The sequence below is a fragment of the Rhipicephalus sanguineus genome, chromosome 8 (genome assembly GCF_013339695.2).
Source record: "Rhipicephalus sanguineus isolate Rsan-2018 chromosome 8, BIME_Rsan_1.4, whole genome shotgun sequence".
Classification (NCBI taxonomy): domain Eukaryota; kingdom Metazoa; phylum Arthropoda; class Arachnida; order Ixodida; family Ixodidae; genus Rhipicephalus; species Rhipicephalus sanguineus.
In genome coordinates, this window is record NC_051183.1 from 41,231,557 (window position 1) to 41,258,579 (window position 27,023).

Below are 27,023 nucleotides of genomic sequence, written 5' to 3' on the forward strand. Positions count from 1 at the left end.
GTCAGCTGCCTCTTATGCATCCCCCTGCTGACGCTCATGACAATGTCAACAAACGTAGAAACCAGACATTTATCGAAAGCCTTAAAATCGTTGGCCACTGTGGTGCGGACGCAGCTCGTTTTCGGAACTCCTCTCTCACGACCGGCTTAGCGAACATATTTTCTCGGAGATTGCTGAAACCTGTCGATTACTTTTTTTTTCTATTGTGTGTCCAATAAAGGATCGTGCTGTTACCGAAATGTCCTTCTAGACATTCTGGACAGTTCCTTCTTCCTTAATGTTATCTCGCAAACGAGTGATTGTGAGACGCGTTGATGCACCTTGTTGAAACTGCATTGTGAACTGTCTTTGCAATTCACTTATGGTCTCAGTCTTCCAGTAGCACTTCAGAATGAATTTTCTTTGCTTAAAGTACAGCCTGATTTCTTCCATTTTTTTAAGAAGTCACATTTAAAAAAAAGAAAGGTCCAAAAGTATGGCAGTGATAACCAGTTAAAACGCATATCCACTTTTTGGGAGACACTCTGTATATCCTGTTTATGAACCTTCCCTAGCGCACCGTATTCAGTAGCCAGACTCAGTCAGCAGTACAGAGTTTTATCAATGGGGTCAACTAATCACCTCAACCCAGCCTATAACTTTGTTATCTTACTTCCTATATGATAATATCAGCAGTTTGTGCGTGGACTGGATGATGGTGGGCTCACCACCGACGCTGAATGTATGTACACGTTTGCTTGCCTGTGTATGTTCTATCTTCTAAATTCTTTGCGTCTTCACAACCATCATCGCCCTCTCGAATAGTCATACCTTGACATTACCGTAATAATGCGTTTGTGGACCCGTCTACCTTACGCTGGAAAAAAAAATAATATTCGGATACAAATGTCGTTTTACAGCGGATCTGTTATGCTCGAGGTTGGCCGTGTGTGGTAGATAGAAATTAATTTATCATCATCATGAACCGGCTCGCGCTCTCTTCGGCATTGTCGTCTTCTGCTTGGCTCCCATAACACGTGCGTCCATTTCTCCGGCGTGGGGCGCAATAACTCTGAAGGCCGAGAGAACGAGTACAAAGAGAAAAAGAAAGAGAGAAGGAGAGAAAGAGAAATAAACATAGTGAAAGAGAGAAACTCTTGGCGAGAGCAAGCCTACCCATGTATAGTATAGTATAGTATAGTATAGTATAGTATAGAATAGTACCCCTTGCCAGGTGGTATTATGGTGGTGGTATAGGATAGCTATACTATGCCACCATCTCTGCTGTGACCCAGCCTTGAGCGATAGAAAAGAGATCAAAGATATTGTTCCATAACAATACTCACCTTATGATGTTTCCATTATTATTATCATCATAGGCAACGTCGCTTTCGTCCCAAGTATTGTCTCTACTACATTGATAAAATTTGAACGAGTGGTGAAAGGAGCCATACCCTACTGGCGTGTTCTGCAGTAAATGTCGCTTTAATCATTGGCAGTCGTCAGCTCTTTCTAAAATGTATTGCCAAAACTGAGGAAGCAATACTAAGCTATAATTGTGCCGTCGTCTGGTCCTACATCCAAAGGGGAAGAAAATCCTGCAGACAATGTACATATTTGTTCTGTTAATTGGCACGTATAAAGATGAAGATGCCAGTGTTTATTATGTAAGTATGGTTCAAATCAGCACTCCGACAATCCCAACGCACCGACAGCACGTGTATGTACATCATTGTGCACAGTTTAAGCGTGAGCAGTACAATATGTCATATGAACCGGACGTCATCGTGACATCGCTATGAGGGCACATGATGACGTCATCACACGAGATCGTTGCTTGATCTAAAGTGGGCCGATCACGGAGGCACTGCAAAACCACGTGAGGTGCAGAAAGCTTGCAATTTCTCCGATCCCGGAGGCAGTACAATGCCACATTGGATGCGGAAAGCTCTCGGGTGGGACCAATGCAATCAACTGAAAAGGAAAAGAACAAGATGGTTTTGGCCTTGCAGTCATCTTGGGCAAATGCAAAAGGGAACGTGTGAATTTTTCTTCTAGCCACTCGGGTGTGCTCCTGTGACGTCAGTCGCTTTTTTCGGCACGAGTCCTCATCATTCTTGACACGAACGGCAGCGTCCTGATGCCCAGTCCAATTGCCAAGTCCGCTAGTTCGGTGGGTAACACTGCGGCCCCGTAGTACAAGAATCCACCTAACCGGAACTTTGAGATGTAGCGGGTCTTTGGGTCTGTCTCTCGGATCGCTAGCACCATTTGGTCCACCACTTCGTTCACGTCGTCTCTGGATATCAATTCGTAGAGCTGCCTGGGCGTGTCGAGCCACCGCTGCACCTCCTCCGCGCTGTAGTCGGCCACGACCTCTGGTGGCTGCTGCTGAAGTTCTGGCTGCGTCTCGGACTGTGCACCCAGGTTGGTTGTGATCGCCGTTCTGCGAATAGGTGAAACCAGTGATATAATGGAAAATTAAAAGAAGTGGGCCTAGGAGGAAGGAAGGAAAAGGAAAGAGAAGAAAGGAATGAGTGTTAACCAGCCTAGAAGATGTGGTCTGTTACCCTACATTGGGTGAAAGGTATAGGGGAGTTTGAAAGTTAGACTTAGTGAGAAATAGAGAAATATGGAGACGGGAAGCCCACACAAAGTCACACTCCTCCATTCACGATATCGCTATTGTTCTGTAACCATCGGTTCATTCACAATCCCATTTTCCTTTCGCATCGTATGGCTGACAAACCCCTTTGTGACAACCGCGTTAGCGAGGAGACATTATAACACACCTTCTACGACTGTCCTCGCTACATTGTGCAGGGAAAATCACTAGCAGTCGCGCTACTGCCGTCATTCATCCCCGATCAATGACGGCAGTAACAATTTTAGAATGTCGTCCTAAGAAGTCATCGCGGCAACGAAGGCATTGCTAAAACTCTTGAAAAGGGCACCAAACTGCAGCACATACATGCAGCAAGGTAGCTTCTTCAGAGTCGCGTTCACAGACTGAACGAATAAAGCTCTAACCACACGTACGCGTTACAACGCGTGGCGTGTAGACTCGGCGCCGCACCCTCTCCTCTACTCTACACGCCACGCGTTGTAACGCGTACGTGTGGTTAGGGCTTAACGGCACTAGCAGAACGTGAAAGAAAGGAAAGAGTGAGCGTGATGTGTAAGCACAACTGGCGCGACTTCCGCGAGCTCACCTTACAGTGCAGTATCAGAAGCCGTGCGGATAGATACAAAATAAGCGCTATAAAGCCCGTCAGAAATTTATGCATTATTCGCTGGCACTACATTATATAAAGCTTACTGCTCAACGAAGTCTTCATGAGCGTTTACGAAATATGGACCCCTCAAAGATTTATACTTTCGCGCGATATTTTTACTCTACCGGAGATGTCACGACGCGGATGCACTGAGACTCCAATTTAAATAGCGGTGCATCACTGAGCCAATGGCCCGCCGGTGAAAACCGGTGGAGTACGAAGAAAATCAAAAGGAAAGATAAGAGCCGCGAGATCACGTTCTCCCATATTCCATATCAATTGTGGCAGCTGGTATTGTGCTTTTGGGGTAGACAATCATATATGTCGATGCAGTATAACCAGATGTTATCTACCGCGACGAAGCCCCACCCTACCTAGGTGGGTACTTTGATCCGGAGACGTCATTTCAGTTATTTGCAGGCCCTCATGGCGGTAGGCGAATAATGCCTGCGTTAAGAAACTTTGCATACGAATGTTATATATCGAAGGGAAACTTTCTTTGTAGATTCGGGTACGACGCACTGGTCTAACTCGTTTGTGTACAACAAGGTTACAATTACACGCGTTGCTGCGGTTAATGTAGCAAGAAAAAGCTTAGCTATACCGGGCTTACATCTGAAGAATGTTGTGGTAGGTTGTATGTCAGCACTAGGTAGGCTGGAGAAAGCAATGGTGTCAAAAGTAGCAAGTATGTTTGCAATGGACTACCAATGGACTATCGTTGTGCGCAGTGGTGGACACTCGCAGTATGCTACGGATGCTCGCAGTCCGCTACGTCGTGTGCTTTCTTCCGACAAAAAATGTTTGGCTGATTCCCCCGTTAGATCATACCAGCTCATATACATGCTGTCACTAGATATTTTGCAAAATGGTAAGTCAACATCATTTTGTCAATATCCTTTTAGATGCGAAGCAGCTCTTGCTCGGAGCTGTATCCGCGCCTTGGCGACCGTCCGCTTTCTACCACCTAGCATAGCCACCTGAGCGCGCGCTCGCGCCAAGGAGAAATCTTCTTCCTGTTGTACTTCGACCGCCTTGATGATGATACTTGCAGAGCACTTTAGGGGCCCGGGCTGCCGTATGCTGTCCTAGCTTGGCGTAACGCAGACAAAAATCATGTGTGCTGGCACGCGCAAGCGCGTTCGGGCCTGTGTAAGGAGCTGGGTAAGACGCCGTGGCCTCTCCCCCTTACACTCTCTCAGCAATCAAGTGATGGCGTCGGGGAACGAGATCCTGCAGACGCGCGATGAACTCGCGTGACGTGCTCCAACAATTGTTCGGGACGAGTAACAGCAACAGCAACTACAGTGAATTCATGGTGGGCTCCACTTGCAAGGACGCGTTAAAGGAGTACTGACATGAATTTTAAAATTTTTCGGGTTGTTGCTCTAAATCAAAGCACGGGTGTCGAGAACCCTAAATAGAGTGTCGTAGTGCCTGGGGATGCGTTGCATATATTTTTAATACCGCTTCTTTCAACCAGCAGTTTCGGTTTCGGTTTCGAGAGGGCGGCTTCATAGTGACGTGTCAAGTCTGCCCGCGACGTCACGAGCAGACTGCAACCCACGAAATGTGCACCTGCTGCCCTTTGCTGTCAGTCGAAGGTGGTTCATGATGAGTGAACTGTCGTCCAGTGCCTCCGACAGCGATATCTGTGATTTAGTCTGCATGCAGAACCCAGACTTCGCAAACCAACTGAGCTGACTTGAAACGTCATAGGGCTGTCCATGCGGTGAAGCTGCCTTGCAGATGCTGGGAGATGAAAACTTTAAAATCAAACTTAAATATTTATACGTGTTTCCCGGATGCGGTGTGGGGAGAGCGTTAACACTACATGCCAAGGAAACCCAAAACGTCCGTTTTGCTGCACTTCAAAATCGTGTCAGTACTCCTTTAAAGGGGTACTGACACAAAATTTCGCGGCCGAGATAACCTGCTGGACCGATTCCCGTGTACGTGCGTGTACCATCTGCTTAATATCGACAGCGAATAAAGCTTGGAAGGTATTTTATATGAATTTTGAAGTTCACGAGCGCGATCCAGCATTACAGGCCGCACCTGATGCATTGACACCCTCGGAGGTGACTCGGAGGTGACCCGAGGTCCCCTACGTAACCGTTGCAGCCGGTACAAGTTATGATGACGTCATAGCCGCCATGTCTGTTTTGACGCGCTTCCCGACGAATCGCTCCTCGCCAGCGGGTCAAACCTTAAGTGATTCGCCACGTCGAAAATTCCTTCCATCCCCGCCGCAAGAAAATCGTCGCCATCAGACGACGATGAGCCCGACGACGACAGACCGCGCGGAAATGCGTCACTGTTCTGTGTGCTCACGTGATCGAGCGTTTCACTCGCTAGGTGGTGATAGTTGCAACCGGCGGCTTGTCGTTTTTGGAGCTCTGTCAAACCGAAACTGAGGCTGTGTCGGTGATGAGGAGCTCGTAATTAATTATCTGTCGCGCGCTGCAGCAAACGATGTGCCGTGTTACGACTAACAGGCCCCCAGCAACACGCTGCAGCAAAAAAACGCGGGGCGAAAATTTTTGTGTCAGGACTCCTTTAACATCGGGCAAGGTGCCCGTGATGAACGGAACTGAAAAGTCGACCCATGCGCTGCTTCGCATCCCCACAATGTTCCTTTTAGTGGGAGATGGTGTATTTTTTTGTTGTTGTTGTTGTTGCGCATGCTCAACGGAAACATGCTGAGCATGCTCAACAATTATTGTCACGATACTGGAGTCGGTTGCCTCAAGAATTCCTTAACTGTTTTTCGAGGACAACTCGATAGTGATTTTTTAAGTGTCCTCTGGCTCATAAGGTACCTTGTGCCCCAAACGTTGGAATGTTTAACTTACGAATACTTACTTGTATGCGATCGGTTCTATGTTGACGAAATCCACGCCTTTTCCTTTGCATTCTCGTCGCAGTCCATCGACCATTGACACCAGGGCGTACTTCGTCATACAGTATGGCACTCCCATTGGCATCGTAACGTGCCCTGGAATAAGCAAAGACCAAAAAAAAAAAAAGAAACATGTACAGTTGTACCTCGTTTACAGAAAGAAACTGAAAATCAGCACACAACTTCTATGCAGGGACGGCACCAGTGGGGGCGCGGTGGGGGGGGGGGGGGGGAGGGGCAGCAGCCTCCCTTAAATTTCCACCTGCCCCCGTCCCCCCCTCTGCCTCCTATGAGGAAATATATTAAAACACAGCGCACAAGCTTTCCGCCTCCTTGCCCAACTGAAGGAACTCGCTTGTCGTGAGTGCCCCCTCTCCCCCCCCCCCACAGAATAAAAGTCCTCGCGCCACCCTTGCTTCTACGACCTAGTGAGACGATGAACAAAATGCTCCATCTGGGACTATGCCTCATATGGTTATCAATAATGGTTTTTGTTTCTCAGATAGGCACAAATATGTTTGTATTGCTTTTCACGATTGGTATCCGCCACTGACCGGTCGCCTTTCTCAAATGTTATTTCGTAAATGCTAGAACACACATTGAGGAATACTTCTAGCGCGAGAGTTGTTTTTAGAATGCTGCCCAATTTTCCTACACTGAGCGCGTGAAGACATGTATTAGTGTTGTTCAATTTCCTGGTTCAAGCTGTGAGCGCGCTGTCGTGAGTTTAGCATATGCAAGTGATAACAGACATTCCACTCAACCGGCCATGTGCGGAAAATTTATGTCTAAGGCGTCACGAATAAAATTAGGGGTTTGTAATTCATCTAGTGAGGCGCTTTGAGTGGTATGCTGCCACGTATGTACAAGACACCACCCAGCATGCGGCAACCGATGCCCTACAAACGACACAAACGCATGAATGTCTTTGCGCTGCTGACCTACCACGTCTTTATGCATCAAACGGCCTGCATCCACGCCGCCCTATGCATTGAAACCATTTAGCGGTTTCTAATACTTGCCGTTGATGAATTGTGATCATGATACTTCAAAAAAACTGTACCAGGAACAAACCTTAATTAGGTGCTTAGCATTTAAAATCCTGCCGAAACATATAGGCGCAACAAAATAACCCGAAGAAAAAAGAGGGGGGGGGGAGGCAGTGGGTAAACACTCTCGTGGTTATGCATACCGAATGGGCTTGTGACAACGATCATGCGTCCTTTGCTCTTCTTCAGCATCGGAAGGAACTTCTTGGTGACCCTCAGCGTCCCGAAAACGTTCACGTCGAATATCTTCGTGATGCTTTCCATCGTGAGCCACTCCAGAAGGCCGTTGTTTCGTACGCCGGCGTTGGCGACTACGGACCAGAGTGCTGAAATGCGAGAAAGAAGCAACGCTTCAGTGGTGATCGCATTTTAGGCAAGTTGTAAGTGAAAAGAGTACAGGAGCACGTGGAAGAACCGCTAAAGTCAGGCAGGCAGCGGGCTGCTGAGCATGAATGCAGCCACACACCGACTTGCCAGTGTCCTGAAGCTCCGCCGCCCGCTGTACGAAAACCTGCGTGTCACCTTTGACCTTCTGCGCGTACAGTACAACCCGGAATTTACCCTTACTTACTCTATAGACGAAATCTCAGTGCGATATTGTTGGAACGAATGTGTCTTTGTGTACCCGGTGGAACACAATAATCAGCCCCGCGCGATTTTAGACACTTTCTGCTGACGTAGTGCGCACATGTATCAAAATATCTGGCAGCTGTCTTTACTAATCTTTTTTTAAGACAATGTTTGCTTGGGTCTCTACCGCCCACACTATTTAAAGGGACACTAAAGGCAAATAACATTTTATGTCACGCTGAAAGTTTATTTTGATAAATTATAAAACGCCCATGTTATACACAGCAGCGCTTTCATATATAAAGGGACACTAAAGGCAAATAACATTTTATGTCATGCTGAAAGTTTATCGTTTGATAAATTATAAAACGCCCATATTATACACAGCAGCGCTTTCGCATTTATGTAAATGTAGGACACGATCTGCACCACCAGTGGGACATTCTGGAACAAAAGCCCGACGACGTAGTAGTGCCTCAGTTCAATTAACTACAACTATTCAAACTACCCATGGCAAAATAGAACATTTCATTGCGTTACAAGACGGAATAAAATGACGCTTTTGCATTTCAGTGTGATTCGTGCAAATAACAACTTGACGCTACCTTTGATAACGACGAAAGCTCAGTTTTCATCCGGATGTTCTCCGCTAAAGCTCCTCGCTCCGCTAAGGTCCCTAGAGTTACTGTATATGCTACCTTTAGGTAGCAGAGTTGCGGATAGTTCCGGCTAGCAACCACAGCTATGCGGCGAAGACGCACTCCGTTTTTGCAGTCGACATGCCTACAGGGTCACCGGTCGACATGTTTGGCGTGTCGAGGACAGGTGATTAACTTTACTGTGAATGACTAGTGTCAATCCAGTTCGCTGCAGCGGCGCTATCGATAAATACAGAACTTGGCCCGAGCGTCAGCTTCTACACAACGCATGGTTGCTAGCGGCGTTTGGAAGAGAGACGCGAAACTCTGCTACCTAAAGGTAGCATATACGGGAACTCTACGCTCCGCTAGAGTCACTGTATATGCTACCTTTAGGTAGCAGAGTTGCGCATAGGTCCGGCTAGCAACCACAGCTGTGCGGTGAAGTCGCACTTCGTTTTTGCAGGCGACATGCCTACCATGTCGCCGATTAACATGTCTGGCGTGTCGAAGACCGGCGATAAACATTGGCTCTCGATGGCTAGTGGTTATTCAGTTCGCTGCAGCGGCGGCGGCGAGAAATAAAAAAATTGGCGCAAGCGGCAGCTTCTCCGCAATGCATGGTTGCTAGCGGCGTTGGAAGACAGATGCGCAACTCTGCTACCTAAAGGTAGCATATACAATAACTCTACGCTCCGCTGCATCGCAACGCCCACTGTTGAGCAGTGCAGACATTACGAATGCCACGTCAGAAGGGCGTTCTCGAAGGCGGGCGGTTTGAATTGTGGAACGGCATGCGGACAACTGAAACGTCATTTTCTTTCCAACGAAGTAGTTCCTTGGCACAAATTAAGTACTACGAGGCTTCTGGAAACGCTATTTCAACAACCCACGTCGAGGTTATGTTTGCCTTTAGTGTCCCTTTAAGGGATAATGGTGTTATATTGCTTACTCTGACTGTAAAAAATAACAAAGAAAAGTGAAAGGAATGGTCGCACACTTCGTTCCTTACGTTCACCACAACCCATTCTATCTTTTTACTACGTCACATTACAGCGCTGTTTGTCCCACTTCGAACTTCGGAGACACGTAGGCGCATAAGGGTGCGCACGAGGGGTGGGGGGGGGGGCAGTGGGCACCCCCCCTCTAGTCACCTAAGAAGAGGGGGGCGCAAAGTCTACCCATACATTGACTTATTAGGAAGGGGAGGGGGAGGCGCCGCGATGAACATTTGCGCCCCATGAAGGGGAACCCTGCGCACGCCTATGTGCAGGCGGGTCTTGTGATAAGCGACAAGTTATTAAAAATAACATAGTGGACCCGATAAAAAATACCTGACCGTAGTATAAAGTAAAAGAACGTACGGTGACACTTCACTCGAATTTCTAATAATAATAATTGTTGGAGTTAACGTCCCAAAACCACCATATAATTACGAAGGACGCCCTATGGGAGGGCTCCGGAAATTTCGACCACCTGGGGTTCTTTAACATGCACCTAAATTTAAGTACACGGCCCTCAAGCATATTCGCCTCCATCGAAGATGCGGCCGCCGCGACCAGGATTCGATCGCGCGTTCTTAGGGTCAGCTGTGGGACACCGTAACCACAAGACCACCGTCGCGGGTCGACTCGAATTCCGCTATCTCGCCCTCGTGTTTCTTTCGTCGCTTTCTTTTTCTTTCTAACATTCAATCAACCTCCTCTTCAAATATCAATCAATCAATCAATCAATCAATCAATCAATCAATCAATCAATCAAAAACATTGCTTTTAAAGTGATAGGTGTGTATCTTTAGCCGTTGAGAGAAGGGACTAAGGAATACTGTTTTAGATGTGATAAATTGTTCAGAAATATAGGAACAGATACACTAAATGGAAACAATTAAGGTAGAGAGAAAAGTTCCTATTAGTGGCGTTAGCAAGGCAGAGCGCATGTTTTCCTTTTTTCTTCGTCTACTGCTTGTCAATCGTTGATTTGTTTCGTATTTTGGTGTATCCGAAATGTAGAACTACGAGCCGGTCAATGTACGCAGGTTATGCAGTCCGTATACCGGCGTCATAATGCCAACGCCTAAGTAAACGAGTCGCATTAGGTCACACGCGGTACATTGCAGTGGTCCCAGTCTGTGAATGACACGGGTATTGGGACGTCTGGTGGTACGTCTAGTGGTGCGTGTAGTGGTACATCTAGTGGTACGCGTGGGGATATATGTTGCTGTAGTCGTAGTGTTGAGTGTAGTAGGATGGCATGCAGTGTAGTGGTACGCGTAGGGGTATCTGCTGCGTTAGTTGTAGTGGTACAGGTACTGAGGTGGTGCGCTTAGTGGTGCTTGTGATAGAATACGTGTGATGGTAAAGTCGCACCTCTAGAGTCCAGCGCTTGCTCAACTCTTTCGAAGGCGGCGTCAACTTGCTCTGCTTTGGTGACGTCCAGCTGGAGTACCGTCACATAGCGCAGGTTGCCGAGGTCCCTGGCCCCCTCGCTCTGGGAGTCGAGACATCCGGCGAACACCATGAATCCGTCTCGGCTCAATCGAGTAGCCAGCGCGTGTCCGAAGCCGCTGTCACAACCTGGAACGAAATTTCGTGTTTTCACAAAAGTCATTTGTTATGACGATCAAGCTTATAGGGTCCCTGCAACACATTTTCAGCATGGTCGGAAAACGCTGCCTATCGATAGTCGAGGATCCTGAGAACAAGTAAGCCAAACATTACAGCGCAGCACGCGGCCTGGAATTTACAAATAATTCTCAAAGTCAGCGAGAAACCGCTTGCTCTTTTTTCGATAACTGATGCCATAAAACTACATGACTGCGCCGTAAACCCAAAGTCCACGGCCTTTGGCTGATTTGAGCATCGTGAGCTGCATAGTCACCGCGGTCGCCGCGGGATGCCGCCACGTACCTGCTCGCGCGCTCGCTATCACACTGAAAGTAAGCCACGCGTTCGAAGAAAAAGAAAAGAGAGTGCTCAAGGTCATGACACGTGCTGGGCTGCAGAAGTTGCGCCTTTTCCTTTCCTCAACCTCTCCTCTCTCTCTCTCTCTCTCTTGCCCCCTTGTCATCTACCCCTGCATAGCTTTCGGCGCGCTCGCTGGTACGATAGGAGAGAGAGAAAGCGCTGAAAGCGTGGGACAAATCCTTGCAACTCCGCTCGTACTGGACGGATTCTAATCATTTTGGCGGCAGTCGACTCGTGAGACAATAAACTCCTTTAATGAAGCCATTCGATGAAAACTAAGAAGAGTGTTGCAGGGCTCCTTTAAACTGCTCATGTTGAACTGCTCCGACCCGACACGATCCTAGTGATAGAGCACATATTGATATCAGCTTCTACTGTTGACGAGGTTGTCATGCCACCACCGTACTTATTGGAATATCCACCATCATGATGGAAGAGATTCCGCCAGTATGGTGTATTAAGGCCATGAATGTTGGACAAATTTTCAATAGGGCGATCTAATAGTGTACTTCCTCGATGAGATTGCTCGGCCATGTCCTTGCGTCAGCACCTTCGCAGTATATATGGATGGTGTGTAATTTTACAGTTCTACGTACATGAACAGAAGAATCGGAAACGCAGCACTCCGTGTCTTAAAAAGCACCAAGGTGGAAGAAACCACCATCCTCTGGACGCCGGGACACGAGTCTCTCGCGGGGAAACAGGCGGCGCGCGCTGCGGCTCGAGATCATGCACGCCGAGCCATCTCCGACCTACAGAGAACACGTACCGATGGCTGTCACGACTAGTATGTACGCGTACCGCAGAAGTATTCAGACATTTTGGCGCATTACAGGAAGCACAGGAAGCGGTATCAGCCGGCACAAGAGGGCCTGAGTGGGTAACAAGCGGCGACCTGCAGAAGACTCCAGGCGGGAACTTACCCGCACGGAACATTGATGCACGCAGTGTATCCAGGGTGCTACAGGCGGGTCTGCAATTTTTGCCTACCGGACACGCGCTGGAGTGGAAGAACAATCCGGACATACCATCGTCATCACCCCCAAGCGAAAACAAAGAGAAGGAAGCGGATCCAGAGGAAGAATTCGAAGACCATGCGGGAGGCTCTGCTGGTGACGCAGGACCCTGAAAACCAGCTACGATTGGTGAACAGGGCTCGGGCGGCGGCAGCAAACCATGGCTACTTGGACTGAGGAGGCCACCCACATTAGGGCTGAAGTACAAGGAGCCTGGTCGAAATAAATTCATCTACCTCTCTTCACGTAAGCGCTTATGTATTTTAAAACGCATAAGGTTCAAGTTCAGCCTCATATTGGAGTTCTCCGCCTTCATTTTCTATACTCGATTGGCACATCATCTGATGGAGCTTGAATCGCACAACGCTGTCATTCTTTTTTTTTCATTATCAGTGAGATTTCGGCACTATGTCTGAAAAAGTGACGATTTGCTTAAAAACCAATTGACAAAATGCCATCGGACGCTTCACACATAGCTGCACATTAGGGCTGTTCATACTAGGTTATTTCTCCATGTTTCACAAAGAAATAGAATAGGGGCTTCTGGCAGCAGGAATGCACAAGTACCTTCCTGTTCGTTTTTGCTAGGCCTGCCATTTCATCCGATCCACTGTTTTCCCTGTGCGTCGTACGGGGGTCACTTTCCTATTGCCCGGCCGCTTCAGCATCGTCGTTTGTGACTTTCCAGAGGAGGACAAAAGCAGAGGCGCGCAGCAGAGGCACACTTGCTGGGGGCGTTTTAATGAACCCCAAAAAGCGGGCCACTGTTGCCACTTCACGTTGAAGATGGCTACCTCGTGTAGGAAGACACTCCTAAAATCTTGCGGCCGAGAACTCAAAGCACTACTCATCTAAGCAGGTAGGCGGGACAAATCGTCGGTAGTACAAACGCACGGTGCGCTTCTTCGTCGGCTCAGGGTCATCAGACGTGAAAATGTGCATGTTTTCCGTTTATCCGCGTGCTGAGTTGTACTTTGTTGGCTTCTACGGCTCGCGTTGAGTAAATATAGCTTGGCGTGACGGTGATTTGCGGAAGCTGCGGTTCGCCTCTGACTTCCTTGTGCGTTGCCGAAGTTCCAGACATAAAACGCGACATGTCCGCCTTTGCTACTTAATTGTGTGATACTGAAAAAAAACTTGCTAGGCCTTCAAGTGGCTTCAAGTACGCTTTGTTGAGTAAGCAACAACAACAACAAAAAACAGACACTATTAGCGGAAAATAGCCTTAAACAGCAGAATCAAGTCAAACAAGGCCAGTGCTCACAAAGAATGATCATTCTAGGAAGGTTGTTACAAGCGCTGCTGAGCCATTCATTATGTTCTACGTACTATTAACGCTAGCAAATGTGAAACAACTCTCAAATATAATAAAAGTTGCGAAATTGAACTCAGTGGATCATTAGAGCAATTATGCGTAATGGACGAATATGAAAAAACAGCTTTTGTTCTGCAGAAGCAGTGCGCAGTGAAATTGTACTTGTTTCCACAAACGCATTGTACATATTGGCCTTCACGCGAGCAACTTATGTATACAACACGTAAGTCATGAAACAGTTTTCAGTTTTGCTTGCGTATATATACACGCACACATACAAACGCACGCACGAACATACATAAAGTATGGTTGAACCCCCCCCCCCCCCCCCGAAAAAAATTTCTGGCTACGCCCCTGTCATGAAATGACACATAGCACCGATAATATTATTATAAGAATGTTAATCGTCCGCGGCGGTCGCATTTCGATGGAGGCCAAATTCTAGAGGCCTGTGTACTGTGCGATGTCAGTGCACGTTAAAGAATGCCGGATTGTCGAAATTTCCGGAGCCCTCCGTTACGGCGTCTGTCATAATCATGTCGTCGTTGTCATAATCATATCGTGGACAATTGCAGCGTAGCAGCTGTAAGATACAGATCCGTAGCAACAAAAATATCACCAGTGTATAAATGAAGTATGCAGATTTCTGGGAATCGGTACCTTGTGGTGCATAAACATAAATGAAATGTTAGATTACGCGCTGCGTGTGATGAAAGTCAGCGCAGCTTATATACGGAGCATTTCGTTACCCGCTTCGCTGACTCTTCACTCCACCTAGAGATGCCAACATGTTGCACGCGTTAGATTTGCATAAGCCTTCTCAGTTCTGTTTTCGATAAGACCCTTGTTAAGCCAACAAGGGTCAACAGCCATTCTTACATCTCGAGTGACATCAGAAGAGACGTGGCTGTGGGGCTATTTTCGGTCTTGACGGCCTGTATACCAGTTCACCCAAGTTGCCACAGTTATCAGTATTTCAACCACTGCGTTGCTGGAATTTACCACCACCTCCGCATTCTTTGCTACTTAAATGTAGTTTGCGCTTCTTACTGCCAGCACCACAGTGCGGTGTTTTGTTTGGCGCTCGCTCGATCGCCCCTGTTACAGCTATACGTTCAAAACACGGAAGAAGCAAAGAACTGAGGCGGGGCCCTGACATCACTCTCTGTGAAGCCTCGGTGAAGCCGGAAGTCGGCCACGTCGACTAGGCAGATTCTCCTCTCTTGTTTACCTGTAAACAACGCAGTAGAAGGCACGTCGCTCTCTCCGGCTGCACGTGTGCTGCGCGGCGAGCGTGCACGGTGGCGATCCGAAACCAAATGAACGGAACTCAACACGCTGGGCCAGCACGATACCGCCGGCGAAATCATTTAGGGCGAGTATTCTGCTCTTGCGTTAAAGAATTGTATATGAGTATTGTAAATTGTACCGTAATGTGTTGCTTTTATTAGCTTATGTGAAAATAAAGATGCTTTATCAGACCAGCCAAATTACTGTTCCGACGCCCAAGCGTCAGCAATTTGGGTAGCTTGTTTTAAATGCTTTTGTTTCATTCTGCTGATTTGTTTTCCTTTGTTCGGCCAAGCTGCTGGCTAGACGCAGCGGTGCAAAAAATAAAATAAAAAGCAAACAAAAAAACGCGCAATCGTACAACGCTAAAGGATGCTCACAGTAAAAAACATCGCGGAAACGACAAGGACGAGACAGATGAAACAGGACTAGCGCTGATTACCAACAAATGCGTTTACTTTTGCGGTGAAAAATAAAAATATACGCTTCTGGAACAGGAAAAAGACGGAGGAAAGGAAGAGGATTTTCCTAGCACATGCGCGCCTGCCGTGCTTTGTCAACGAAGCGTGGAACGCTCAACTGCGAAGATAGTTAATCTCTTTGTCAGTTAGTGTGATAGAAGGGGAGCTGATAGAAGAGTGACCTGCCACATGGATGGAGAAGGCTTCATAAATTTCGCGGGCGCCAAGGAGCGAAATTTGCGGTGATACCCTATCTACATGGAGTGTCCCACCGTATCAAGAAAGCTGCCGCACGCGCCAGTGTCAACGTCAGTGTCAACGTCAAGAAGAATCATGTCACCCGCTTCGTCCCGTGCAGGATGGGTGTTGTCTACGAGGTCCTCACATCCTGCGGCAGCAAGTACCATTGGTCAGACTAGCCGCTGTGTGAACGATCACCTGCGTGAACATTCCAACAATATTAGAACCAAAACAGGTAGCAATCTGGCGATACATTGTGCCGCGTGTGGATGCACCCCAAACTTTCACCAGACGCGCATCGTGCGCCGGTACCGTGACAATCGCACCCGCGAAATTTATGAAGCCTTCGCCATCCATGTGTCAGGTCACTCTTCTATCAGCTCCCCTTCTATCACACTAACTGACAAAGAGATTAACTATCTTCGCAGTTGAGCGTTCCACGCTTCGTTGACAAAGCACGGCAGGCGCGTATGTGCTAGGAAAATCCTCTCCCTTTCCTCCGTCTTTTTCCTGTTCCAGAAGCGTATATATTTGCACCGCAAAAATAAACGCATTTGGTGCTAGTCAACGCTAGTCCTGTTTCATCTGTCTCGTCCTTGTCGTTTTCGCGATGTTTTGTACTATGAATGTGTACCAACAAGCTCAAGTTGGCACGCTCCTTAAAGAATGCTCGGCGATGACCGGCAGCACTCGTACTTCACGTACGTACATTCCAACGTATAGACTCATGGCTAAACCATCGGCTGTTTACGGGCACGAACACGCGATTTGGTCGTGGTTTGAGGACTCGTTTTAACTCACTGAACAAGTTTCGGATGTTCACGCACCGGGGAAACGTGGCGAGCAACAGCGCGCCGACAAGGCGGCAAGCACAAGAGAACGCCGCGGACTGGCTACACCGACTACAGCATGCGCGGTGTCAATGTTTTTACGGCTTTATTCACACACTGTGCAGAAAACACGACCGGCCGTGTGCCGTCTTCTGTGGATTCTCTCACGCGGTGCCCGGGCACCGTGCCCGCGTTCCACGTAATAGCACACCGGAGTCAGCATTGTGTGACCGGTGACGTTGTGCACGTCGCAGGCGGGCAAATGACACTTGAACGCGTGTGCACTAATGCCGAGAGTACACTGCTAGGAGTGAGAATCGTAAGCAAAACAGAGACGGTGTTTTAATACGCACAAGCAAGATTACTACACAGAGCACGAAACTGTATATAAAGTGTCGCCATCTCGTCTTGCGGGGAACAAATGTTATGTCCGCTGTCACGAGCTGGAACACTGCTTAACCTTTGCTGACCTGTGAAGCGTTAATCGTGTGCGGTGGTTCCGTTCTCTCGTGGTGCCTGAGCATGATTTCGCAGAGCACATCAAATCCTCCATCTTCTGTGTCCCTCGCTCCCCCCGTCACCCTACAGCTGTCCGTGGTGCGGGCACGAGACAGCCGGCATTGTGAGTGCGGTATTCGCTGTCGCTACCCGGACGAGAGAGCTTGTACCCCAGGACGACTGGCTGAGTGGTGGCGAGGCGCCCTTCTCAACCCACATCCAGTGGACCAAATCTTGGCTGCGCAGCGAGACAGGGCTATCGCTGAGGACATCACACGATGTTCCCCGGACGACGGCCTCTGGAGGCCAAGCCTGGGCCAGTAATTCCTCGATGGACACTCAATAAAGTTGATTACCTACTACCTTCATCCGGTGCACGTTGCGTGCGCTCGTTCCACGCAGTGTTCAGACTCCGTGGCTACCAACAGGTTTTATAAGCTTTGCTGAAAGCATTTACAGCCGGGAGAACACTGCGGAGCTAACAACGAGGCAAAAGAATGGATGCCGCCGCCGCTATCACAACACGGCGCGCCACGTAACCATAGCAACGCCGCCATTGTGGCCAGTGAATATGGCTACTACGACGTTATTTCATCCACACTTTTCTCCCAGCTCGCGGGCTGGGAAGCCCTCTCCTCTGCTCTTTTCTTTCTCCGAGGTTGAAAACGTTGCTGCACCTTACAAGACAACCGTGCAAGCCGGAGCGGGCGTCAAAATACCGCAATGTGTCACTCCCACGTGATCATCTTGTGGGTCATGACGTCACGGTGCAGCATAAACTCTAAAAGCGAAACAGAAACTGGCTGTAGAAGAGCCGTATACTAAGTTATTGAGGCTTAAGGCCGCTCTGAGGCCTGATGGTATATTTCCTCTGGTTTCAACATCCCACAACTTCATTACCCGCTCAAACTGAATAGTCGGAAAACGTCTCAGTATTACATTAGGCGATGCCAGCCAAGCGTGCCTGCATATATTATTATCATGGCCAACACGTCATGCTTGGCTGGCAACCGCTCGAACAAACGCATCTCGCGTAAGACTTCTCCTGCGTATGCGTAAGTGGCAACTACACATAAGTGATGTTAGGAAAATGCATTCGTAAGCGCCTTTTAAAATGCTGCTATATTGTCGGCCTGATCGCGTTTGGTGGTAACGTGGTCAAGAAGAGCATATGGACGTGCAAATGCGCTCGCGTAAGAATTTTGAGCTGAATACGTAAGCGCTGCAAGCATTGAGTGATGTTGCTAAGCGCGTTCTTTATGTGCTATTAAGCTATGTATGGGCGCCTTGATTAATAGCATCCCAATAGGTTGTCATCGTATGTCATGAAACTTGAAAGGGCCTGTTCCTTGAAAGGACCTTTCTTTTATGAATAGGAGCCTAGTGTGTTCTGGATGCATGTTCTCTGCCTTTCCTTTTCTCGTCCATGGTGAGTATCCATGGTTCCATGGATACTCACTGGAAAAATAATGCAAAGCCAATAGCTCGCCGCCTACGTTGTTGGCATTAAGTTTTGTTTTAGGGGAGAATCACCTTAGGGTCTCGCCTGGTCGGCGTGTCATGACGTCGTTACGTCGGCGTGTCATGTCATCGTCACGGTCCATCACGAACGGGTATGCGCCACAAAATTTGAGTAAATCCCACTACTTGCCACCGGTCAATACTATGCATATTATGAATTAAAGCTTCGTCGTTGCTGCCTAAAACATTACGTTTGTCTTAGCAGCGGTGTCAGCATCCCCGACGAAATTTACCAAGGCGCTCAAGTTTCTTATTTAAAACTAGACACAAACGTGCATCTCTACGGTAAAGTCATCTATTTAAAACATCACTTGTTGAAACCGCTGCTCTATATTCTAACTGATGGTGCGTTAGTGCGCCGGTGGCGAGTGAAGCAGTAAAGAGTAAAGATTCTACTGTGGGAAACACCGGCGCACACTGCATACTTCGCCCCTCCCCAGGATTCACGTTAGCGGAGCTGAAAGACCCTTCTCTTCATGCTTCGCCCCTCCCCAGTTTTTTTTATTTTCGCGAACCTCGGACACGTGTTATTCACGGAAGAAGTGGCTACGCTTTGCATCGGGGATGGCGCTTTTCCGCTTCACGAAGCTCCATGAGTCCGTGAAAACAAGGTCACATTGGGGTAAATCGGTCAGCGATTCTCATTCGTTTTTTTTTTCTTTCGTTTTCTTTACTTTTTCCTTTTGCCTTAAGGAAGTGTCGTATGCCACCTACAGTATTAGATGGTATTTATTTTCTATATTTATGAATACTGCAACTCTCGCTTAGGGTTTTAGCAGAGTGGATATGTTTGCTGAATTTACAAAGTGGCAGACGAATAAGAATAGTAAACACGGAGTTTAAGCATGCGCTTTCGAAAAACAAGAACAATGCTTCACAATAAACAGGCACAAGTAAAGTCCCTAGATTTTTCCCCTTTCTTTCTTAAGTAGCGACAACCATTGAAGCGCCGCCGACGAATTTCATTGGCTAGCGCTCGTCTTCGGTAGCCATGTTCTTCCTAACGCTTTTCCAGCACCTGGTTAAACGCGGTCCCGCTCACTAATGACGTGGTATTGGCGAGAGAAGAAAGGCGCGCCGCGTTAGCATATTGTCCGCTGAAAGATGCGTGGCTAATGTACTTAGACGTAAGTTTTTTTTGTAAATCTTCCGAGTTAGGGAGAACATGGCGGCAGACGCCGGCTGCGCGTGAGAGAGGGCCGGGAGAGGAGGCAGTTGTCGGTACTTAGGTAAAAAGGAGAAAATCTAGGGACTTTAGGCACAAGGGCGTACAATGAAAATCAGCACCACATTCACTACATAATCACTACTGGAGGATAGTTGCTACAATGGTTCAAATAAACAAGAGCAAGCGCATGTAATGAAACTTAGATAATCACTACTGGAGGTGCGCAGCAATAAGGTTTAAGAATGGTTGTGAAACAACTTTGTCAGTAAGTTTACTCCATTCGGTGATTGTCCTAGGGAAAACCGAATATTTAAAGGGGTTATTTCGGGTGGAGAAAGGGGTTAGTATAAAAGTTATGCCTGTGCTTTTTGGCATATCCTGCAGAGAAGGGAAGTATCTGTAGCCGCAAAGACGTTATTTCCTCCACACTTTTCTCCCAGCGCGCGGAAGAAAAAAATGTCGTTTAATTCTTGTATGAAATACAACAAGTCATGTTTAAGTTGGCTAGTTAAAGCTGCTGTTTATGACAGCGTAGGAAGCACCTGTCGGTGCAATTATAATCTCAGTGAAGTAAGCGAAAGCACCGACGAAGGTAACAAAGATTAAAGACGTTTCGACTATAATCGCAACTTCTCTACCGCTTGAAGAGATTAAAAGTACGTCAACACGTGGTGTCGCCAGAGCCGACGTTTCGACAAGGAGACTCGTCTTCTTCAAGGCAGCACCAGGTAGGCAGTTGCAGCCATAAAAACAAAATGGCTGATTGGGCGAGTTGCTGATTCATGATACTTGAAATACGAGCGCGTAACTTAAACAAGGACTTACGAAGACAAGGACGAGCGCATTCAAGGATGCGGACACAAGGATGCACTCGTCCTTAGGATAAAAGGGTTCAAGGATGCGCTTGTCCTTGTCTTTCTATGTCGCTGTTTAAATTACGCGCTCGTATTTCAAGTATCTTGAAACAAGTGCGCTAGTCGGAACATTGACTCCAGTGACACCGCGTGTTCACGAATTTTTTATCTCTACAAGCGTCTATCTTCCTCGAACTTCTGTCTTTTTTAGTTGCCTACAGCTTCGTCTTGTTGTCGCTCCTCTCGCAGCTACATGGTCGTGTTCTAAGTTACTTATGACAGTTAAAACAAAAACAAAACTTCAGCAGTTCCGAGTTGATACGATTCACTTAACGACGGTGTTCCTTAAGGGGCAGGTGATCCATCCGCTTAAAAACTACTACAAAAATTGCTTGTATATAGCAGGGATTACGCTGATTGCGTTCGACTTGCAACAGGAGCGCGAGTTCGTCGATGGCGATAGGAACTAACGCAAAATCCAGTTGAAAACTGAAAGTTTCGCCACATTTAACAGTTGAGTCAACGATTGCGAACAAACTCAGACTCATAGATTTGAAATATCTAATTGAATTATCCCATGGACGCGTAAGAACAGTAACTGCAGCAAGCCAACGCACACAATCAATCACCATGGCGTGCTATCAAGCAGTAACTCTCTATGCAGTGTCCTATACGCTACAGGGTTTGCATGACACATTCTGAACTATGTGGATTATCGACAGTAGTCGTACAATGTAGGCATCAACCTGAAGCCAACATTTGGACAAGAGCACTCGTCCTCGCCGGGTTAACGTCCTGCAACAATTACATAGAGGCGAGGCTATCGAAAATGTATCATCATCACCAGCCTGATGACACCCACTGCAGGGCAAAGGCTTATTCCATGTTTCGTCAATCAACCCGGATCTGCGCTTACGGCGGGCACGTTATCCCCGCATACTTCTCAATCTCATCTGCTCGCCTAACTTTCTGCCTCCACCTCGCGCGCTTCTCATGGAATCCAGTCTGCCACTCCTAATAACCAGCATTTACCTTTCCTACGCACTACATGCCCTGACCATGCTCATTTATTCTTGATTTCGACTAAGATGTCCTCAACACCCGTTTGTTCCCTGACTAACCTACTCTGCTCTATTCTTATCCCTTAAGGTTACACCTGTCATTATCCTTTTGCATGGCTCGCTGCGTCGCCCTCAAATTAAGTTGAACCCTCTTCGTAAGCCTCGAGGTTTCCGTTCCGTAGGTAAGTACCGGTAAGATGTAGCTGTTACATACGTTTCTCTTTAGGGATAGCGGTAAACTGCCAATCATGATTTAAGAATGCCTGTCAAATGCCCTCCACCCCATTCTTACGCGAAAATACATGGCCCCACACGAAAAATATACATTCCAGATCACTCCTGATCAGCTCAATTTCCCATAATTCCTCTATCCACCACCAGGGCTCACACCAGGGATAAACCATCAGGACTTACCTGTGATGAGAACAGCTTTACCCTCGACGGGCAGCTGCTTGACGAACAACTTCTCCCATACAATCCCAGACAAGCAGTATGACACACACAGGATGATCACGAAAGACCCCACGAGGCTCCCGAGTTCGGGAAGCAGCGGCACATGGTACCACAGGTCCCATAGTAGCACCGAGAACACGGCAAACAGAACCCACGAAGTCCGCATGGCTGTGCACCCCTTCTACCGTAGGCATCGGCACACAGCTGGATCCGCGTCCTTTCACGAGGGGAAAAAAATGTGACCCCCTTTCAGCGGGGCTTCCTTAAGGAAAAAAAAAGCAGACGCGAACATCGAAGAACCAAGCAAGGACACAGAAATACTTCTCAGCATCAAATGCGGCTGCGGGAGTCGATGCTAATATTGATTGCTCGCAAAGAACCGGTTGTCGATTGTTCCGTCTAGTGCGAGCCCGTAATTCACTGCGTGTAAACGTTCATGCATTCACGCCGAGTGAGAGTTTGTGCAGCCATACGCGGCGCGTTCGCTCGGCTATAATGAGACGGGCGTCGAGCAGAAAGGCGACCCTCGGGCGAGTAATAGCGCTGTTCTGTGCGACATTGAAGAACTGCCAAGCTTTTCTCAGATAATATATCGCTGTGACAAACACGAGCCGCCAGAAATCGGCTCGGATATGTTCGGTCTTTATTTACAGAGATAGTTCCCCCCCTTTACGTGCGATAAAAAAAAATGAAATCAAGCCTCATGAGTTTGTTCACAGGTAGCGAGTTCTTTAAGCTACGATCATATTAAGCTAAATTTGCTGGTCTTGCACACCAAAATCGACATATGATTATGAAGCGGCATGTTGTGGAGCTCTACGGAATAATTTTGAGGACGCCGGGGGTTCATTGAACATCACCTAAGTCTCACACGGGCGTTCTTTCTTTCTTTCTTTCTTCTTTCTTTCTCTTCTTCTTTCTTTCTTTCTTTCTTTCTTTCTTCTTTCTTTCTTTCTTTTCTTTCTTTCTTTCTTTCTTTCTTCCTTTCTTTCTTTCTTTCTTTCTTCCTTTCTTCTTTCTTTCTTTCTTTCTCTCTTTCTTTCTTCTTTCTTTCTTTTGCATTTCCCCGTAAGGATCACATCAGGCACGCCCGACACGCCAGACAATGCTCACCGAGAGCACCAGACCGGGTACACCACGCACCAGGCACACCGAACAAGCGCCAAAGTTGCCGCTCTGGTGTAAACGTTAAAACCAACCAGACGCAGGCTTGTAGGTTTTTCGACTGGGCGCAAATAAACCATGCGCTTTCGTGGTTATTAGCGCAATGTCGGGGTCACTACATCACCACAATGGGTGTCCTCTTAAACAATACTCCTAAGAACTCGCTTCGTCAGCTCGGAGCGTTTACCCAACTTTGCCTGTTTCAAATTGTGGCTTAAGATAATACACGGTGCTGAGGCTTTCAGAAGTTCCTGAAGTTGCATTGGAGTTAAGTCGCATTGTCAACTCGAAATTTTTCAATTTTCACATGTATATATACACACACATATATAAACAGACGCACGAACATAGATAAATATTGGTAGACCTAACACCCCCCCCCCCCTTTTTTTTGTCCCCGAAAAAAAAATGTTTCTGGCAATGGTCCCTGCCGCATGGGCTAACGTATACATACATGTCTTTACGCCGCGCCGGCACGGGTGTTTTCAGGGGCCCAATTCTAATACAGGAAACGTGGCCTCAGATATTTCATACCAAGTCTCGGAAGCCACGCGCTGCCGCTGCCTGCTTCGTGCGTCTTGCATGGAGGGCGCTCCATGTCAGTGCGTATTTTATCAGTTATTCTTCGCGCGCTGGTATTCTCATTGCATTGCTGTCCTTATTTGCGTTACGGTGAGCGAACGTTATTTGTGGAGAAACTACATGTTAAACGTAGACCTTTTCAATCACAGACCCGTAGGCCGCGGGATCGAATCCTGGCCATGGCGGCTGCATTTCTATGGAGGCGAAATGCTAGTGGCAGTGGCGTTGCCAGGGGGGGGGGGATACTGAACCCGTGCGCCCCCCCCCCCCCGGATTTTTTCCCATGAGATACAGAGCACAAAATGTAACTCGACCTCACTTATCTCGCTAGACCCAATGTTGGACTCCTCCCCACCCCACCCCCCCCCCCCCCCCCCCCCCCCCGGAAAAAAATTCTGCCTACCGCCACTGGCTAGTGGCCTGTGTGCTTATATTTAGGTGCATGTTAAAGAACCCCAAGTGGTTTAAATTTTGAAGCCACCCTCCACACGATCCCTCATGATCATATTGTTGTTTAGGGACGTAAAACGCGAACAATCAATTATTTGATTTTCCATTCACCATGCCAGATGCGAATTAATATGCAATGCTTTATAATGTAATAATATCTGCCTCGCCTGCAAAATAAAACAATGGAAAAACCCTTGAAATAACGTAGGTTGGCACGTTGGTATTCCATTGCGCCATGTAGCGCAGGATGGCGCAATGGTGGCGACAAAAACGCCCACTATTTCAGCGCCTGTTTAATAATTACTAATAATTGCTGATGTTTTTGCATGCCAAAGCTGCGACATGATTGTGAGTCACCGTGAACAACACTAACACAAATACAGGGGCTAACGCAGACTTTCATATAATTTTTTATTGCGATACTTTTATTTAATTCTGTGTCTTTTTTTTTTTTTTTTTTTGGAACATTCTTTTTTTCTTTTCTGTTATTTCTTCTAGTTTCAACTCAGTGTGTTCCAGATAACTCGGGTCAAGCGAATTTAGAAAAAAAAAGTGTAGCAAGGCATACGACGAATGGCGTTACGTTACTGGTCGCCCCGCGCATTCTGTTTTTTTTTTTACGTTTAGTTAATTAGTATACTAATTCTATACATGTATATAACTGATTACGTGCAATTGTGAAAACCTTGACATCACATTCTGCATCACATTGGGAACACACTGCTGAAAAATTCCTGTCCCGCTACACTGTTCCGAATTAAGCTTTGTTGGTTTCAAATGTATTGCCGCAAAATATGAAGCAACATGCTCAGCGAGCGAGCCGCTCGCGCCTCTCGCGTGAGCGGCAGCAGTGCGCTCTAGAGGGATTGCAAAGAACACGCATTCCATTCAGAATAATAATTTGATTATTTGTTGGGGTTTCAGATCCCAAAACCACGATACGATTATGAAAGCCACCGTAGTGGAGGGTTCCGGAAATTCCGACCACCTGGGGTTCTTTAACGTGCACCTAAATCGAAGTACACGGACCTCTAGCATTTGCGCCTCCACCGAAAATGCGGCCGTCGGGGCCGGAACTCCGTACCTCGACATTCGAGTCAGCAGTCGAGCACCATAACATCGACCACCACGACCACGACCACCACGGCTGGTGGACTGCATTCAGAATGACAAGGCAGGGGTCAGGTTGGTGGCTGCAACCAGACTCAATGTCAAACTGTGACTGTTGGCAGCAATTGTTGCTGTGTAGTACCTGAACTACGGTCATGACTTTGCGTTTTGTTTTTGTCGCCTGCTGTCGTCACAAACTCTTCTTCTTCTCTTTCATGCTTTTAAACCCCCTTTCCCTTCCGACGTACAGGGTGGCAAACTGGAGGCTTTTCTGGTTAACCACTTTGTCTTTCTTTTACCTTTCTCTCTTCTTCATTCAACAAATTTACCATCGCCTTTTAATTTTTTTTTTACGCCAAGTAAGGCGGCCAGCAAGCCGTGCTGGCCCGTTGACGTTGACGCGACGAATTAGCAAAAACTCGTCAGTTAACTTTTTAATTATTGACTTGAGGGCAGGTGTTTATATTACAAAGTTGAAATCATAAAAATTGCACGTAGTTTGAGATATTCCTCATCGAATTTCAAGGGCGAAATCGAAACTGACGCGCCCAGAGCACAGGGCACGGTGGAACACCTGAATGACACGTGACGGGCAAGTCATGAAATTTGAATGAAGGCGCGCGAAACCTCGACAGAAACATTGGCGAACATTCTGAAATACACTAGTAGACAGCTGCGTGCGATGGTGGTGCCTATCTCTTCTTTTTGAAACTATAAAGGAAGTAAGGAAAACAGAAAAGGGAGGGCAGGGAGGTTAACCAGAAACTATAAAGAAGGCCGAAAAACTATTAAGCCTGTCTGTAAGAAGAAGCGCCGCAGTGGCCGCCCCGAGTTTTATGCTTCGCAGACAAAGAAAAGGTGATATTGGGTTTTTTTTGTGTACAGTTCGAAAGGAAGCAGATAAGCACCAAACACTACGCGCAAAAGTAAGGCGATGCGCAGACACAAGGGACATGACTTGCAGCTTTTCACGAAAACATACGGCCCCGGCGCGCCGTCATTCAAGTTTCGTCCCTCCCTGTGACGGGTATTTCCGGTCTGCCGTAGCAGAACGGTCGCGCTTCGTGTGGGCCTTGCGCGATCAGTTTCCATCTTGCCCGTGAAATTCGATGACGAATATCTCGAACTACATGCTCTTTCATGGTTCTAAAAAATAGGTATGCCGTGAACTGGCGCGGACTACAACTTTGTAATAAACACCTACCCTCAAGTCAATAATTGAAAGTAGATTAACGAGTTCTTGTTAATTAGCCGCAACAGTGTCATTTTAACTGCGGCAACTATTTCCCCCTCTACGTGGAGTTCTTGTGCGAAATGATAGGAGCCTTGCCTGTCGTAAGATTTTTATAAAAAATATGTATTTTATAAAAAAAGCAGAAAAAACACCCTATATATATATATATATATTATATATATATATATATATATTATAATATATATTATATATATATATATTATATATATTTATATAATATATATATTATATATATTTTATATATATATAGCTTACGTTCGGCCTCGACAGCTGTATCACAACTGTTGTCCCATTCTCTGCGGTGCACTCATTGAAGTGATGAGCGTCACACTGTATCCAGTTACTATATTGTACAATCTGAGTAATACTTGTCTAGAGC

General features: G+C 47.1%; 2 protein-coding genes across 2 annotated transcripts in view; one reads left to right on the forward strand and one right to left on the reverse strand.

The window, feature by feature from the left end:
- LOC119401777 (D-beta-hydroxybutyrate dehydrogenase, mitochondrial) overlaps nt 1–27,023 on the forward strand; it is a 260,301-nt gene that overhangs the window by 216,947 nt on the left and 16,331 nt on the right. The gene's annotated exons all lie outside the window — the stretch shown is intronic.
- Nucleotides 1,604–22,298, reverse strand: LOC119401776 (retinol dehydrogenase 7). Its single transcript, XM_037668750.2, has 5 exons — nt 22,045–22,298; nt 10,780–10,986; nt 7,349–7,531; nt 6,120–6,252; nt 1,604–2,425 (listed from the first exon to the last, which is right to left on the reverse strand). Exons 1-5 carry the CDS (start codon nt 22,247–22,249, stop codon nt 2,062–2,064), a joined length of 1,092 nt encoding a protein of 363 aa, XP_037524678.1. The 5' UTR covers nt 22,250–22,298; the 3' UTR covers nt 1,604–2,061.